Source organism: Calliphora vicina, chromosome 3, assembly GCF_958450345.1.
Source record: "Calliphora vicina chromosome 3, idCalVici1.1, whole genome shotgun sequence".
NCBI classification, from domain to species: Eukaryota; Metazoa; Arthropoda; class Insecta; order Diptera; family Calliphoridae; genus Calliphora; species Calliphora vicina.
Genome location: NC_088782.1, coordinates 19,996,189 through 20,015,906, shown reverse-complemented (window position 1 = coordinate 20,015,906; position 19,718 = coordinate 19,996,189). Strand labels below are relative to the sequence as shown.

The window sequence follows — 19,718 nt, the reverse complement described above, 5'->3', positions numbered from 1 at the left end:
TTTATAGGTGAACATTACTAGTGTAAACGGTGTTTTTATGAGGGTTAATCTGTGATCAAGCCCTGATATTGTTAATAATAATTTGAAAAGAACAGTTTTGTTAAAAAAAAGTAATCTGTAAAAATGGTGAGTGTTAATTGGATCATTAAAAGAATGTATCTCTAAATATTTAATAATAAAATAAAGAACTTTATAATAAAATGAAATTTAAAGATTTTGCAAAAATTTGTTTCATTAAACAAAAATTAAAAATTTCTTAAGGAAATTCTTTTTAACCCTACTGGATATACAGTTAAATTTATCTAAATTTACCTATGACTGAGCCGCGTTTAAAAGTGAATCACGTATCAAATTTCCATAACAAAATCAGTTATAAAATTCTGCTAAAACTAGTTCCTTTGGAAGTTGCGACCCAATAACTATTCAGGAAATGATAATGATGAGAATGATTTTATTACGAATCAATAGCCCATTAAAATAAGGATTATACTACTGAATGAATGATAGAGAATTATAATTTATCGTAGAACTTGAGGTTCAAGTGTCCGAAAACTGAAAATAAGTTTCTTTCATTAAGCTTTTCCTATCTTTCAATTTAAATAATATAAAGCATGTGTAAGATATCATCGAGATTTTTTCTTTGTTTGAAAGGCCTATCAATGCCATTATGTATGGAATATAACATCGTGCATATAACAGCAGTGGCTTCGCCGAATAGCGCGCTTTCCAAATATCCAATTTTCCATAATTCTGTCTCATAAATTAGGCTGAATTTATGTTGATGACATAATGGTATGTTCACACTTGGGCATTTAAACGCGTTTAAGCAAAATTTTGATTAAGTTAATCAAAGCCGTTCACATTACATTTGAGATGATTAAGTTGACACTAAAATGATTAAGTTGACAAATAAAAAACAATAAACAAATTTATATTTCATTTCATTTATATTGAGTTTGAGGTATGTTCAGTTGATTCTACGTGATTAATCATGTCAATTTGAAGTGATTAACAAATCATTTAAATGTATTTATAATCATCTCGATTTTGATGTGATTAGAGCTTAATCACGTTTGAGATGAATTACTCTGCAAATGTGAACATAGTATAAGTTATGTTTGATGTGGTGTATGGATTATTCTCATAGACCTGCGACATAAGAAAACCCCACAAGAAAAAGTGTAACGGGGTCAAATGGTACGATCTCTGTGCCGTTTCACATCACCTCCATCACCCACATCAAATCAATTAATCATCGACCTATAGCGCTTGCCATTGACGATGAGGGCCTGGCCAACGTTGTTTTCAAAGAAATAAAAACTGATGACGCCCAAAATCCACTACAAACAGTGACTTTTTTGTAATGTATTGGACACTCTGCGACCTCATGTGGATTGTTATCGTCCCAAATTCGATAATTTTGTTTATTGACATACCCATTCATCCAGTAATGGGCGAAGCGCACTCAACGTTGCCCGAACTGAAAACCCATTTTTATAAAACAATTTTATTATTTGCACGTGTTTCTTTGTTGAACGCTATATCCGTCCATGGTAATACAAACTAAATAAATGACAGCCAATTCGGCAGATGTACTAGCTTCAACTATAACGATAGCGAACGAGACACACTTCGAAAATCAAACTTTAATGTATTGTGTGATTCATTTTGTCTAAGTTAAAACCACAATATTTTCATTTTAATTAAAATTTTCAGCAAATTGATTAGAACTATCGCAAACAATGATTTTGGTACCAGAACGCGACATTGTACCAAATCAAATAAAAAATGTAATGTTAATCGAAGTAATAATTTTTTTCTAATCTATTTTTAATGACATTTTCTATTTGGTATTTATTGTTGACATATTAATATCATGATTGCCTTTGTTCGGCTTTGTTCGATTAACATTAAATTTATCATTTGTCGCATTCTGGTACCAAAAGCATTGTTTGCGATCGTTCTAATCAATTTGCTGAAAATTTTAATTCAAATCAAAATTTTAATTCAAATTTTTCCTATTCAAAAGGGAAAAACTCCCGCGGATTTTTTATTCATTGGGCTGATAGGGATTTTAACTTAGGAAATATTAATCATACAAAACATTTAAGTTAGATTTTCGAAGTGAGTATCGTTATTGTATCTTTTGCTCAAAAAAGAATCAATAAATATCTTGTTGAAAATACTTGAACTAGTCATTATTATAAACGTGACGGGAAAATATGTCACGTGCTAATTTAAACGCAAATTTTTTTAATATTTGCAGATGCAGTCGGAAACGTGATCTATTTTTTGTAGCGTTCTGGAAAAGTTACTTGAACTAATCATAACTATAAACGTAGGGGGAAAACATGTCACGTGCTAAATTATACACAGATTTTTTTTTAATATTTGCAGATGCAGTCGGAAACGCTCTCTATTTTTTGGAAAAGTTACTTGAACTAATCATAACTATAAACGTAGGGGGAAAACATGTCACGTGCTAAATTATACACAGATTTTTTTTTAATATTTGCAGATGCAGTCGCAAATACGTTAAATTGTTGCCTATAAAAAAACATATTAATTTAATTTTATTTTCATAAATTCAAAACAAAGCCTTTGAGGCTACTCTATAGAAAAACTCTTATACACAACATTTTCTTTAAAAAAAAAATTGGAAAAAGCTACCTTTTCCACTTAATCTAAAATGGGAAACAAATTATTACGTTTTCTTTATTCTTTACACATTCAAGGCGTACAAATGTCGCGTTCTGAACCTTGGAAATGACCAAATGTCTTTGATTTATATTCAATTTTGTTTGTGAAAGTTCTAAAACTGTTATACATTGTTATAATGTATTGCACAACATTTAAAAAGAGGATTTTTTTATTAAACATCGTATCAAAGATAATTTTCTTAAAGTATTTGCTGCAATTGTGTGCTAAACATAACTGTTATATACTTTGATGTTGTTTAATTTTATATATTTTCTATATCTGTTATACGTATTTGTATATGATCAAGTATGTCCAACGATCTTTTACAAATGTCGGGGTAATTGCCCTAAACAAAATTAATGTTTGGTTTTTTAATTTCGTTTAAAAATATATTTTTAATAGAAACTTAACATGTGGTTGATGATGATAATGATACTTTTTCTGGGCACCAAATTTGGAAAGTTAACAATAAAAAGAAATTGTATTGCGAATAATTTAATTTCAAGTCCAAACCTATAATAATGTTTTTATCATTCAATTCGTCACAGTAACGAAAGTAAATTTGTTATAGACTTTATTCTTATTTCTGTATCCCATGCGAGTACTTTGAGTAATAAATTAACATGTTACATTTAAAATTTTCACTCAAACAGGATATAGCAACTGGTACTAAAAGAATTTTATAATTTTCAAACGAAATTCTTTGAACCATAGATAAATACACATCGATCGGAAACTCTTCTGTCATTGACCTAACTCAGTTGTCAAAAACCTAAGTGTCGAGAATGTATTAGTAAAGAAAACTATGTGAAAACAAAAACAATACTTGTATGTGTGAGTATTTTGAGTAGTTTTGTGTTTGAATTTTTTTCTAGTTTCTGCTCTATATTTCTCTATGCTTTGAACTATAGAGAAACACACACAGAGCGAAATCTAGAAAAAAAAACTCAAACAAAAATATTACTCAAAATAATCACACATACGAGAGATTTGTTTTCACATAGTTTTACTTACTAACACATTCTCACCACTTAGGTTTTTAACAACTGAGTTAGGTCTGCTAAAATTTTTCACAAATTAGTTATAAGTACTCTGAAATTATATAGTAAGGTATGGCGAAAATCGGGCAACATTTGTCCCTAGTCCCCATACAAGATTCCCCTCAGAAAATTACTGAACATTCATAATTGTCTTACAATATCATCACGATATTGGACATAAACAAGTTTTATATGATCCTATATATTTCTACCAACTTTTGTGGGGATCGGTCCACAAATTTAACCTCTATACTAGAAAAATATTTTATTATCACATTATGTAAGACTACATTAAAATATGAAGTCACAGCCAGCCCACTGTACATTAATTTTTGTATGCCATTGAAAAATTGCCACCATAAAACCACAAATAGTTTTTTGCTTTGTTTATAATTTATTTTAACAAATTAACATGTTTCACAAAATTAAGACTGATTTCCTAAATATGTTAATGCTTTTATGATTCTAAAATTGATGTAATCATAGTTTAGCAAAGTTTGAAAAAAATAGTTTTAAAAATAACATGTAGGTGTTTGATTGATACAAAAGTATTTCAAGATGTTCTAAATAAAACAATAAAATACAAAATCTGTTTTTATATTAAAGTCCCTTTTTTAGCTTTATTTTAGCTCATAGAAAAAAAAATCAACGGATATAATCGCAGTAAACTTTTGATTACAATACAGGTCAACAAATTTCTTTGTTTAGAATAAATATTCGTTCATAACTCATTAAAAGCATCATGAATATTTCATTTGTTTTTATTTTTAATGAATACAAAAATGTCTGACACAAATGACACCTACATAAATTCAATTTTATTTCAAGATTTCAAAATAATAAAAACAAAGGAATTTTAATATTGTATATTTTTTCTTTATTTATGAGCGAATACTCGCCAGTAATGCACTCAATATTTAATTAGAACATTTGCCTTTTTTGTTTAAATAAATTTGTAATTTTTTCATTGTTTTTGTTTGAATGAAAGCGCTGAAATGTTTTATTTGGTTTATTATTGTAGCAAAATTTGGAATTCAAAATTTATGTTTAATAAATTTAATTTTTGCCATAAAGCTGAACAAAAATATAACAAAATAAATATTTATTTTTATTTATCATGATTTTGTTAAAGTGATTTAGTGTTTTTATCGTTTTATAGCTGGTTGTAGAAAATGAAGTTTATTAAACAAAATTACCAAAATTGGGATTTGTGACTGTCTTTTTTTTGGCTAATAATAGTTTTTGTGACAATATTTATTAAAAGTTTTAATTTATTTAGTTTAAACTATTTTTAAGTAGGTGAAAGATCGTTAAAATGTGAACGTGTTCAGTAAACCAAATATTATTGAGAGCAATGTGCAAAATATAATAAAGTTGTTAAACAAAAGATTTAAGAACTACACTTGTTATGATGTGGAGTGCTCGGTTCTGTTAATTGTATCATAGTGAAAGTACTTACGCAAATATTTGACAGCAATGGAAACAATAAAAATAAATACAATAGGCAAGAATGCTTTATTCGTCAATCACATGATCTCTAAATTCACTGCTTAGAATGATATTGCTTGAAACTGTTACTGGCAACTTTCATTTTTTTAAACACTGAAAACGCTTTGCTGTCTCGGGTAATGCATTTTTACTAACCCTAAACTGTCAGCTGTTAATTTTTTTACCCACAATCAAAAAAGATGGGGTAGACCATTGTCCTCATAAGATTCTAAGACGACCTAGCTATGTCCGTCCGTCTGTCTGTCTGTTAAAAACACGGCCCAAACGAAAGGAGTTAGATGACTGAAAATTTGCACAAATACTCTCTGTTGATAATGTTTGTTTGATATTGAAAATGGACAATATCGGTCCATGAGTTCACCCCATATTCACCTAGATTGAAATCTTGCATGAATATGGGGACATTTTTTATACTAAAAAAAAACATACAATATCATAAAAAGTAGACTTAACACATTTGCAAGCCAAGTTACCTTATATTATTATTTTTTTACATTCTAAGTCAATCTGTTAGTGTAAATCATGCTCACATCCAAAGTACGAAACCGAATCTAATGATATTCATCTAAAATAATTATCATTGTCCTAAGAGACTGGCTATTAAAAATCACCCAAATCGGTTTTGGTGGAAACAAAGTTATGCATCATTCTGTGAGACAATCTAGCAAAAAAATTATTTATTTACCGGAATCCGTATTCAACATTGTTACTGTTTTAGCTTGTTGTTGTAATGTGTATATTAGTTTAATGTATATATCTAAGCAATAATGTTGTTGTAGTCTTGATTGTTGTTGTATTTGTAACATTGCTTTTGAGGCTAACTGTATATTTCGGGTCATTTAATACGTATGTGCTCTTTGTAATTTAGAGAAAAGTCAATTGGTTACTTTATACTTCCCCTGTAATCTAGCGTGAAGACAATTGTTACTTTAGGGACTCTAAGTAATCTAGAGTGTAGACACTTTAAACCTTTATATTATACTGCACTTTTTTGTGAGTAATTCGTACAAACTGGTGTTATACAAATTGTGCTGATATAATTCTCAAACAATTTATTTTCTTAGTGCTTATCGGTTATTGGACTGGCTATGAAATGCCTATTTAACTTAACTTAAAATAATCAGTTATGTAGCTGATCAAGTAAGTGACCAGTTAGATAGCTAGTAATGTAACTGACTCTATGTAACCGGTATGTGAATCTAATTCATTGACTACTTTGAATCAGCTATCAGACAGTCTAATTGTAATCCATAAGGATCAATTGAACCCCAGCTTAGGACATGCACATATTAAAACTACTCACTTAGCTAGTTGTCACCCTAAATCATAGGTAAAAGAACTAGCTTTGGACAGTTCCTAGAACTGCTGGGCTATTTGAATACACATGTAATTTAAAACTTTTTTTGGTAAACATGTGGCTAAACAAACATTTGTATAAACATGTTTCAGCAACAAATTTTGTATACAAATTTTGCTACAACATCTTTCAATCAATATTTGTTGAAAAATTTGTACAAACATGAGCATGTACTCAATTTTTTAAATCAAAAAGACTTTTAATATAGAGTTATTTATTTCCACAGCTTCTGTAGTAAAATTTAGAAATTCTAAAATCTGTTAAAATGTGTTTAAAAGAAGTATTCAGCACTTCTGATGTTTCAAATAGATTGACAGATTAGCAAAGAAAAATTCTAAATGTCTAAGTGTGATAATTTCAAACACAAGTCACTTATGAAAGAACTAGTTCTAGAATGATTCATCAGAAGGAGTCTTTGCTCTGCAAATGTTCTCTAACACCAGTTGCGAATGAGACAGTTTCGAACTACATTCACTGGTAAGATATATCGAGAACTTGTTCTAAAGATGGAAATTTAAAATAATGTTTCAGAATTCTCTGATTGTATTTGAGAATATTCTAAATGTATTACAGAAATTTGGATTATATTTCAAAAATTTACATTTGCATTTCTATTAGAATTATCTGAAATATTGGGATTTACAACAAATGGCGTATCATTTGAACGTGGTTTTTGTTTTGAAGTTATCTGGCATTTATTCTTAGTTATTGAAGATTATAGTGTAAAAAACAAAGTTTTTATGCTTCGAAAATGTCAAAATTTGCACCAACAAAGCATCATATGCAGGAAGTTTTGCTTTACTTCTTCAATTTATAATAAAGTGCCGATGAAGCACACCGATTGCTCAATGAAGCTTATGGTAAATGTGTTTCATCGGTTTCAATGTGCGAGAGATGGTTTGTGGGGTTCGCCCAGCCAAATAAGTTTGAAGACCAAGAACTGGAGGCATTACTCCATGAAGATTGTTGTAAAACTCAACAAGAGCTTTCAAAATCATTGGGATTCATCCAAAAGCAGGGAAATTTGGTACCATAGGAATTGAAGACGAAAGACATTGAAAGAGATTTTGTATGTCTGAAATGTAGCTTGATCGCTATAAAAGAAAATCATTTTTGAAACGAATCATTACCTGCAATGAAAACTGGATCCATTACGATAACCCGAAGTGTAAGAGGTCATATGTGAAGTCCGGCCAACCAGCCCAATTGACACCAAAGCCAAATTGGGACCAAAAGGTTTCTATTATGAGCTGCTGAAATCTGGCCAGTCCTTTAAAAGGAACGCAACTGATTGGTCGTAAAACGCCCATAATATGCAGCCAGGCATGAAACCGTAATATTCCATTATGACAACGCTAGGTTACATGTTGCAATACCTATTAAAATCTATTTAGAATGAAGTGGTTGGGAAGTTTTGCCTCACCCGCATTATAGTCCAAACAGTGCCCCGACTACTATTTGTTTCGATCGATGCAGAACTCTCTCTCTGGAATACGCTTCACTTTGGACCAGAGTATCCGAAATTGGCTTGATTCGTTCTTGGCCTCAAAAAATGAGCAGTTCTTTGGCTAGAAAGATGGGAAAAGGTCATAATTAGCAATGGCCAATACTTTGAATAGATTTATATTGTACAAAGGTTTAAAAGTAAAAGCGACAAATTTTAAAAAAATTCCGCATTTTTAAATCATCACCCAAAACAGAAATAATCTTCAGAAATATAATAAAAATACAAGTAGAACCTTTTGAAATTCAATTAGAATATTCTGATATAAAATTAGAAACATCTAAAATACAATGGTGTAGTTGTGGAACTAATATAAATTTCCTTAGGATATTAAACAAGTAAAACAAAACTAATAACCTTCAAATACAATAAATTATTTCTTCTAATTATGGACAAAAGGTATGCGATTTGATAGAGTCTATTAAAGTGTTATGAAAGTATCAAAGAAACCGTTTTTATAAAAAATACTTTAGTTTGTTCTGTAAATTTCTATATAGAATTTCTATTGTTACCAGGCCATTTAAAAATTCAATCATGAATGTTAATTTAGTTTTGCAAAAACCTTCTACTTTTAATTTAATGGGTAAAACCCTTAAATACATTTGTTTAAAACCAACAAAATGTTTAAATAAAATACATAAATTATTGAAATCTAAGAGAAATAAACTTTTACCTTAAGGGTCAATATATTCTCCAGTAGAAGCAAACGCGTGCTGCTAAATATCTTCTTAGAGATTTCTCTTGTAGTTTTAATTTATGGCCACAAATTCCGCGCTTTATAATTAAATTTTATTGAAATTTATGTAAATTAAATAGAGTTTAGAAAACTAATGAAATGTGTGTTAAAATTAATTGGAATTAAACTGACAGACCAAGTGTTTGAGTGTAAATTGGAAACTGTAGAAGATTTATGCTTTATAGTTAATGAATATTAATAAAAATAATTTCTCAATTTTTAAGCTAAAAACTTTAGTATTTTTCTCTTTTTTTGTAGTAATAATAATTTTAAAAATATTCTATTGTCACATATTGATAATGGCTATAAAAGATTCTTTAATTTATTTATTATTCTTAATCTAAATATTTGTAATTTTAACAAACACTAAATAGCCACTTTCTATTCCATATTTTACAATGCAAAACTTCCGCTCAACTGAACAAAAGGCTACTTCCTAAATCGTTTGTGTTTTTTTTACACACTCAAGATCTCTTTAAAATGTAAAATTGCTATATCAATTCTTTTGTCTATTTTGTTCTACAATATTAATAATATTGTTTGCATTTCAATACCATTCTTTGATTTCACATTCCGAAATTAATACAAAAGTTCTGCTTTAACAAAGTCTTTTATTTAACTAATTTACTATTGTATTTTTAAATAATAATAACCAATTATTGGAATTCATTTGGTTTAATTTATTGCTTATTAATTTTGTTTGGAATTTATCTGAATTATTATGCATAATACTTAATTAACTAAATTTAATAAGAAATATTTCCGTTGTTTAATGTAGTTTAAACCGTCTGAGATTTAACAATATATTAATAAGAATGTTTAAGTAAAGTACTTTCTGTGTTGTTGTCAGCTTATAAATAACTCAAGTCGGATCTTTAAATAGTTGTTTTTTCTATCTATAGTTGTTTATTTAATCCGCTTTAGATTCATTTTAAAATGCTTTTCTAAAAATACATTAAAAAACAAGAAGTGAAATGCTGTCAAAAAAAAACCCAACTCTACTGTCAGAAAAAACCTAACCCCTGCAGGAAATGTCAATAGTGATACTGTACTGACTAATGAAACAATTATCATTACTAGTAAATTATTATAACCCAGACTGGTGAATTGAAGACACTTGTCCCAAGTTTTCCTTCAGGGACTTTCACCACACTTCTCAAATAGTCATAGTTGTAAAGAAGTGTCATGAAAAATGTTAATAAAATTTTACTACATTTAAATTTCTTAAAACTATTTTCAAATTGTTTAATGTATATTTGATCTGTAAGATTTTATAAAGATATGTTTCAGCTTATTTTTGTAGAAAAAATGAGAGCCTTCCCCATAGAGAAATTTTAAGTTAGATTTTCGAAGTGAGTATCGTTATTGTAACTTTTGCTCAAAAACGAATCAATAAATATCTTGTTGAAAATATTTGAACTAGTCATTATTATAAACGTGACGAGAAAATATGTCACATGCTAAATTAAACGCAGATTTTTTTAATATTTGCAGATGCATTCGGAAACGCGCACTATTTTTTGTAGCGTTCTGGAAAAGTTATTTGAATTAATCATAATTATAAACGTAACGGGAAAACATGTCACGTGCTAAATTATACACAGATGCGTTAAATTGTTGCCTATAAAATAACATATTAATTTAATTTTATTTTCATAAATTCAAAACCAAGCATATAAGGCTACTCTATAGAAAAACTCTACCTTTTCCACTAAACGTACCTATATTTTAATCTAAAATGGGAAACTGGAAACAAATTATTAAGATTTCTTTATTTTTTACACTTTCAAGGCGTACGAATGTCACGTTCTGAACCTTGGAAATGACCAAATGTCTTTGTATGTATGTCTTTGATTTATATTCAATTTTGTTTGTAAATGTTCTAAAACTGTTATACATTGTTATAATGTATTGTACAACATTTAAAAAGAGGATTTTTTGTATTAAACATCGTATCAAAGATAATTTTCTTAAAGTATTTGCTGCAATTGTGCTAAACATTACTGGACTTGCCACCTTTTGAAATTTCCAAAATGGGACAGAGAAAAATAATAATTATTATCCTATTTTATTTATTAAAACAAAACATTCATTTAAATTGTGTAAAATCTAGATGCATAGGAATAGTTAATATTAATGGGAACATAAAATCTATATATGGAGAATTTCATGTCAAGTGAACCAACTTTTGAAATCTATGTTTTCCGATCGGCATGAAATTTGCACAAAGCTTAGTTATATTGGATAGTAATTCAGACACAATTTTCAACAAAATCGGTCAAAAACTGTCTGAGTTAGAGGCTGTAAAAATTTGACATTTTTGCCAAACCGGTGTTTTTTCTCATCCGTGTAACTTATTAATATTGTTCTTAGCTAAATGTGTCCCAAATGGCTTAGTTAGCTATATCTTCAATCTGTCGAAAAAAATCTTTGACATTTTTTTTTACAAAATCAAAAACTTTGTTGACTTTTTTTTCAAAATGGGCCTTTTTTCTCAAAAGAAAACTTAGGTCTTTTCCTTGAAGTTCTTTTTGGTCTTTTAGTGGGATGCGAGTGAGGTATATATCAAAATACGTGTTTTGTAACTCAATTTTTGACTTTCTTTTCAAAACCAAAACTTTGTTGACTTTTTTTGGTCAAAAGAAAGCTTAGGTCTATTCCTATTTTGTCGCTGAGTGGGATGCGAGTGGGATATACATTGGCTCACAGCTTATTACAACCAGCACCTTTAAAAAATTCCTATATTCTTGGTTTTTAGTATGTACGTTTTTTAGAGTGTGAACGTGGGACTGAATAAAACTTTTTTTTCATTCTTGAACATGTTCTATAAACTCTCATTTAAAATTTTTCAATATCTTGTTTCGTTTCTAAATTATATTAATTAAATTTATATCAAAATAAATGTTTTGTAACTGGTTTTATTTGCAATCAAAAGAATTCGGTTTATTTAAAGGAAATAAACCACCGATTTCAAAGGGTAAAAACATAACAAAAAACGCTAAAGTTCTCGATTGGCGTCACGTTTAGAGTATCGCCGGGACACGGGAGATTCGACTCTAAAACTGGTCTGTCCCGACGAAAACTGGACGGTTGGAAAGTCTAAACATAACTGTTAAATACTTTGATATTGTTTAATCTATATATATATATATGTAAAAATGAAATGGTCCATGTATGTAATGTCATCACGTGAGATCGGCTAGAGCGATTTGGCTGATTTTTTTTTATTCGATTCGAAATTTTCAGGAGATGGTTTGTAAAGAAAAAAAATTAAAAAATTTCGGCTAAACCCGGCTTTTTTGAGTCCAGTCAACTGTAGTAAAAAAGCCCCCTAAAGTATGCAGTACAAATTTATATATTTTATTTGCAAATAAATAAGAGCAGGGTTGGAGAAACTTGAAGAACTAACATTAGTAAATACCACCGGGCGAAGCCGGGGTGGTCAACTAGTTTTATATATTTTCTATATCTGTTATACGTATTTGTGTATGACCACTTATTTCTAAATAGTTTTTAACAGTTATTGCAACATGTGGCCGTGCGTTGTCATGATGGACTATTACGGTTTCTTGTCTGGCCGATTATTCTGGGCGTTTGTGATGGTCTGGTCAAATTTCAACCGCTCATTATAGATAGGACCCTTTTGGTCCCACCAAAAATAGAAAATTTCCTTAGCTTTGGTGTCGTTACTTCTCGTTTGCCGCGATTCCAATATGATCTCTTACGCTTCGGGTTATGGTAATGGATCCATTTTTTATCGCAAGTAATGATTCGACGCAAAAATGATTTTCTGTTATAGCATTCACTGCATGTTTCTCTAAATGCGAACGAACGTTTTTTTGAAAACAACAAATAAATTTTATGCATTTAGAGATGCAGGCAGTCAATCAGCATTTCAGACATACAAAATCGTCTTTCAAGGTCTCTAGCTTCAATTCGTTGGTACCCAATTTATCTGCTAATGGATGAATCCTGCTGCTTGCAAACGTTTTGAAATTGCTAATTGAGTAGCTCCAAATGATTTTGCAAGCTCTTGTTTAGTTCGTCATCTCTGCACGTTGAAACCGATGGAACTCATTCACCATAAGTTTTGGTGAGCAATAGGTACAGCTCAAATTTGACCCAAATAGAAAATATATATTTATTTTGGCAACATTTTTTTTAAAACATAATTGTAATTGTTGGTATTTGAAATTAAATAAAAACCACTTACTTTTAGAAAAAAATCAAGTTTAATTTCATAATGAGTCATATTTGACCTTATGTAGGTTAAAATATTTAAAAATTGGACACTTGACCTTTGACCCCAGTGGTGAAACGGGTTATCGTTTTCCAATTCCACGCAATTCTTCAATATGTGTATATTTTCCATTCATTGATATTATTGAATTTGTTTAATTAAAACTGAGTAACAGCGGAAAATAATTTTATATTGAACAAATTACTGCAAAGCGCGTCACTTCTATGTATATTTTATTCTATGACCTAAACTTTTTTAACTAGCGTTTCAGGAAATTTTAGTAAAGTTTTTAAATGCTCTAGTCCCGTAACATGGGAAACAAATTTATAAACATTAAAATGATGACAGTTTGACAAAGAAAAAAAAAATTATTAGTTTTAATCTATGTTGTCTTACAACAACAATCAATTGCAATATTGAGAAGGAGTTTCGTTAAAAATCATAAAATTTGAGTTTGTCTCACATTTTGGTTCATAACTTTCTGTCTACTAAACAGTTTAAGATAATTTTCAATACCAATGTTTCTAGGACAATGATAAATCCTCCTGCAGGTTCTCTTCCATTTTGCTTATGTATTTTTGACGGTAGCGTGTTTTACACACACCTACAAATGAACATAGCTTAAACTATTTAGAATTTCATAAGAACTAAAAAAGATTAAACTTTGTGTAATCTTACATGAATATTTACTGCAAGCTACGCAAAAGTTACAATGCTATAAAAGAGTTTTTTAGAAATATCATCAAATTAGTTCGAGGTTGTCTTACATTTTAGTTCATAAGTTTTTTCCTATAAAACCGATTTTAATGATTTTCAATACCATAATATCTAGGACCTTAGTAAAACTTCTAGGTGTATCACATTCAATTCCGTTATGTATTTTGGATGTGAGAGTGTTTTACACATACATGCTTATTCAATAGTGGTAGTAAAGGTTATGAGATTTTGAAATCATTACACAATGTTGCACAAACCACTTACGTTTTCGGGTAGATTAAAGACTTAACATCTTTGGGACTTAGATTTAGACTCTTTTTCATTTCTATTAAGATAATATTTCATATGAATCATAGACAAAAGATTATTTAATTATAGTTTACTTCACCATTTTAAACTGTTTGAAAATGAAATTCAAGCAAAAAAACACCAAATATGAATTTATGATTTAAGACATTGTAATTGAATTCAACAACCAACAACAACCGACAACACCTACAATCGAAAACAATGACATTGTTTTCCAACACCTGTGTGTTGAAAAGTATTTTTTTTTGTATGAAAAACCGAATCAGAAAAAACAATAAAATTTTCCCACTTTAATGTTTGTCTGTCTAGTACGCATTACAAGTGATGCGATGCGTGTATTTAAGATACACAATAATGGAATAAAAACTGAAAACTTATTATCTGGCCATAAAAATCTACAAAAAAAATAGAAATAGAAATAAGTAAATATTAAAAACTAACAACTAAAATGAGTACAAAACTCTTGACATGAAAAGTAAAATGTTTGATGTTTTACGAGTATCTTCAAGCTGCACAAATTCAGCTCAATTTGTAGTTCATATGCTGGTTGTTAAATTTCAATAAAAATGACCTTGAGATAAATAAGTTGTATTAACATGTACGAGTACAAATTAACATTGTATTATTGTACAAAACATGTATGACAAACCGTGAAATAAAATTTATGATGGAAAATTATCATCAGTCTTACAGAGAAAACTTAATAATAGATATGTTCTACACAAACTAAACTTATAATTACTCGTAAAACTAAAACTAAATAAATGCGAAAAACAAAGCCACAAATAAAATAATTAAAACAGTTATATTCGGCTGTGCCGAATCTTATATACCCAACACCGATTTTTCAGATTTTGCCTATTTTCAATACCAAATTTTATGGATACCAATATTCTACAGACATTTATGTATCATAGGTTCGACTCTACAATCAAAGGGTAGTAAAACCCTATCCCAAGTTTGGTGATTTTGGTGACCAATTTTATTTTATGGGCCTCCAAAGATTCTGAAAATTAGTGGGCCCCTTAAAAAAAAAGATGTCATCATTTTTTGGCCAACAGCTAATTTAGACTTGGAGATATCGCTTAACTATATATGGCAATAATATAGCTAAGAGCCCACCAAACACCTTTTGTTTACATTTTTTACCAAAATCTGTATCACCAAGTCAGAATTATCCATTGGCCTTAAGCTGATTACACCTTTTTTTGAGGGCACAGAATCTTTGGACGTCCATAAAAACAAACTGGTCACCAAAATCGTCAAACCCGGTATAGGGTTTTACAACCCTTTGATAGTAGAGTCGAACCTATACTGTCATTAATGTGTACTTTTCCAAAAGTCTTCATTTGTTACACAGTGTTATCTGTACTTTATTTAAAGAAAATTTCAAACAAATTTTGAAAAATATCAATAATATTAGTTCTACTGGATCAAATTATGTCTGATAAACAAAGAATATTTGAGGAAAATTTCATCCCCCTAAGTCCTTCCCTATAGGCGCTATCGTATTTTCAAGAGAAGGACAGACGGACGGACATATGTAGCTAGATTGTCTCAGAATTTCTTAAGAACCCAGAATATTTATACTTTTGTGGGTCGATGTGTTACAAACAGAATGATAAAATCAATATACCTCCCTGTTTTAATGGTGGCTATAAAGTTTAACATTTTTAATAGCTTGTTCTAAGTCTTAAAATTTATTTATTAATGTTTCTAGGTGTTTTAAGAATTTTATTATTATTTTTTTTGTTCTCTAAAGTGATTGTTAGTTGTCTGTTGCGTTGTGTTATAATGTAGTTGAAACATAAAAATTTACTTAGAGCGTGAAATATTAAAATCTACACACATTAGTTTGCGGTCAATCATAGTCAAATACCATCATCATGACCACAACTATCAGCCACCTCAAAATTTAACATGAATTTCCGGTAAAACTCCGTTCAAAACTGTGTATTTCTACGATTAAACAATTTCAAATAAAAAACAATAACGCAAAAAACCTCATTCATTGGTAAAAACCAAAACAATTTTCAACTCTTAGTCAGCAATCAATGTTCAGTTCAGTTATAAATTTGTGCCATCGTCTTCATCATCATCATCGCCGTCATGCCAATGAAAAGTTCAATGTTGTAGTCGTTGGAAAATTGATTTCCATAGATTGCTAAAGAAAAAAGCGAGAATCAGTTTTAAGAAAAATCAATAGGTAGGAAATCATGTGTAAAATAACACTGTGCTACAGATGAAAAAAATACTTGCCAAAGTAAGTTTTCCAGCAGGTGAATTGAATAGCTGAGAAGCTTTAAGAATGTTTATCTGTTCATTGGATATTCGCACGGATGTTTCTCCTTTAAAAGAATTTAGAAAAGTTTTCCAAACTTCAGTTGCTCTAGTTTCTACAACTTTAGTGACCTATGTACTTAAATTTTATACTTCTGCAGGTAATATTCTGAAACTTTAAATTCTCCTTTATTATTGCTCCAAATTTTAAACAAATGGGAATACTAGTTTTGAAGTTATTAAAAAATTTGACCTTTGACCTCGATAGTAAAACCTGTTAGCTTTCTTTAGTTAGATTTAGTTTTAATGTATAAAATTTTCAATTTAATTTTATATTTTAAGTTTGTATAAGTTCTACATAAATTGTAAAGTCCTGAAAACTCATTTAATACTATTTATTTTATATTAATGGTCAATTCACAAGGTCTCTTATCGTGTCATATTGTCATAATGTCCTGATATTTCACAATGGTTTTTATTGTTTTTCGAGAAAAAAATGTCCTAAAATAATACTACTCTGTATGCTATGTTTATTGTTTTATCGTAACCAACCAGCAGAGACCTGCGCCGAATGCCTAAGAGTCGGTTGAGCCGAGCTGCCGAGTCTTGATATATTAAAACATTATGACAATATGACTGATAAGATACCTTGTGAATTGACCATAAATATTTATATTTCAATCCAAATCTATTTTACTCTAAAACTTAATATCTCATTTACTTTCATTATTTCATTTCAGAAATATTTCTACACATTATGCCTACTTTTGGCACTCAGCTGTCGAACGTGGGCGCAGTACTATTATGAACCTGTATCAAACTATCTCGATACTCAGCAGCAGCAGCAGCCGCAGCAACAGGGCAATGGCTATGTGTACAATCCACCACAAAAGGCATTTGAGTATCCTCAGAAACCTGGCTACTCCTATCCAGCACCACAGAAACCCTTTGAATTGCCCACCAAGGGTTATTCATACCCAAAGCCTCAAAAACCATTCGAACCAGCACCCACCAAAGGTTACTCGTATCCACAGCCTAAACAACCCTTGGAATATCCCAAGCCATCACCCGCCAAACCTGGCTATTCATATCCACAACCGACAGTGAAATTTGATTTACCCACTAGACCCACTCAGAGGCCAGCCCCACAAACAACCAAAACGGGCTATTCATATCCACAGCCGACAGTGAAATTTGAGTTGCCCTCCAAACCGGGTTATACTTACCCTACACCAGCTGTTAAGTTTGATTTGCCTACTCAAACCACCAAATCGGGTTACAACTATCCTAAACCTGAAGTGAAATTCGAATATACCACCTCAACTACTAGAAGACCCACACCCGCTCCACAAAAACCTGGATACTCTTATCCCACACCAGCTGTCAAGTTCGAATTGCCTACACAAAAAACTGGCTACTCTTACCCCACTCCTGCACAAAAATTCGAGTTACCCACTCAACCTCCACAGAAGTCTGGTTATTCTTATCCTACACCCGCTCAAAAATTCGAGTTGCCTACACAGAAAACCGGTTACTCTTATCCCACACCACAAGTGAAATTCGAATATACCACCCCAACTACCAGGAGACCTACACCAGCACCCCAAAAACCCGGTTATTCTTACCCTGCACCCACAGTTAAATTCGAATTGCCCACACAAAAGACCGGCTATTCGTATCCTACACCAGCAGTGAAATTCGAAATACCCACCCAGCCACCTCAAAAGACTGGTTACTCGTATCCCACACCTGCCCAAAAATTCGAATTGCCAACTCAGCCACCTCAAAAGCCTGGCTACTCTTATCCCACACCAGCTGTTAAGTTTGAATATACCACCACCAGACGGCCAACACCAGCTCCCCAAAAGCCTGGCTATTCTTATCCTACGCCAACTGTTAAATTCGAATTGCCTACCCAGAAAACCGGTTACTCTTATCCAACACCAGCTGTGAAATTTGAAATACCCACACAGCCACCCCAAAAATCGGGCTACTCTTATCCTACACCCGCCCAAAAATTCGATTTACCCACTAAACCAACACAAAAGACAGGCTATTCTTATCCTACACCCGCCCAAAAATTCGATTTACCCACTAAACCCACCCAAAAGACCGGTTACTCGTATCCCACACCAGCTGTAAAATTCGAAATTCCCACACAACCACCCCAAAAGTCTGGATACTCCTATCCCACTCCTGCACAAAAATTCGATTTACCCACTAAACCTACACAAAAGACCGGTTACAACTACCCCACTCCTGTCCAAAAATTCGAGTTACCCACCCAACCTCCACTGAAGTCTGGTTATTCCTATCCCACACCCGCCCAAAAATTCGATTTACCCACCCAGCCTCCTCAAAAGACCAGCGGTTACTCTTATCCCACACCCGAAGTAAAACTCTCCTACCCCACACCCGTGCGAAATGGTTACTCGTATCCCAAACCTGCGCTGCAATTTCAATATTAATGTGATTTTATCTCCCCCCACACTAACTTAATCTGTTCATTAGTTTAATTCTCATAGTGTTGTTAAGTTTGCGAGTCTCTCTACAAATAATCAAACAATTAATTAACAAAAAAAAACGAATCATAGTCATTATTACTTAAATTATAAATACAAAAATCTTAAAAAGAAACTTGAAGCAAATAATTACTTAATTTAGGTTTCCTTTTTTTTGTATAACTGAATACTCGATTTTATAGATTTTTAATAATTAATAATACAAATAAAACAAGAGTTGAATAATTTAAGTTTAATTTTAAGAAAATACAAATAAAAATGAAACGATTTTTATAAATGTTTAACGAATAAATAAAATATTGAAAAAAATATATTTAAAAAAAAAAATTTTGGAAATAGTTTTCTTTGTGGTGGTTGTGAAGTTTTAAAAAATAAGTAAGTACAGATTAATTAATGGAATTTTGAAATGAAAACTGAAATGTTTACAAATATACAGTGATAACATCGTAGTCAAGGGAAACCGCAAATATGCTCTAAAAAAGTAAAATTTAAAACAAAATCTACATAAGTATATAATTTTTAAAGCCGAAATATTAATTTTTTTTTTAAAAACTTAATAACAAAATTGTCTTATTGAAAAAACAAGTAAGAGAGCTTATTCGGCTGTGCCAAATCTTATACCACCTTCACCAAATTATGCTTAAAAAAAAAATTTCAAATATTTTTAGGTAAACATTTTTTTTTTCAAAGTTGTTTTTTAATTTTTTGAAAAATTTTTTTTTTTCGAATTATTTTAAATTTTAAAATTTTTATTTTTTTAATTTAAATTTTTTTAAATTAAATTTTTTTTTTTTAATTTGAAAA

General features: G+C 30.4%; 1 protein-coding gene across 1 annotated transcript; it reads left to right on the top strand.

Annotated features, from left to right (window-relative positions):
- The first annotated feature begins 7 nt into the window (after positions 1-7).
- Positions 8-19,043, top strand: LOC135955769 (zonadhesin). Its single transcript, XM_065506126.1, has 2 exons — positions 8-126; positions 17,133-19,043. Exons 1-2 carry the CDS (start codon positions 124-126, stop codon positions 18,858-18,860), a joined length of 1,731 nt encoding a protein of 576 aa, XP_065362198.1. The 5' UTR covers positions 8-123; the 3' UTR covers positions 18,861-19,043.
- The last annotated feature ends 675 nt before the right edge of the window (positions 19,044-19,718 follow it).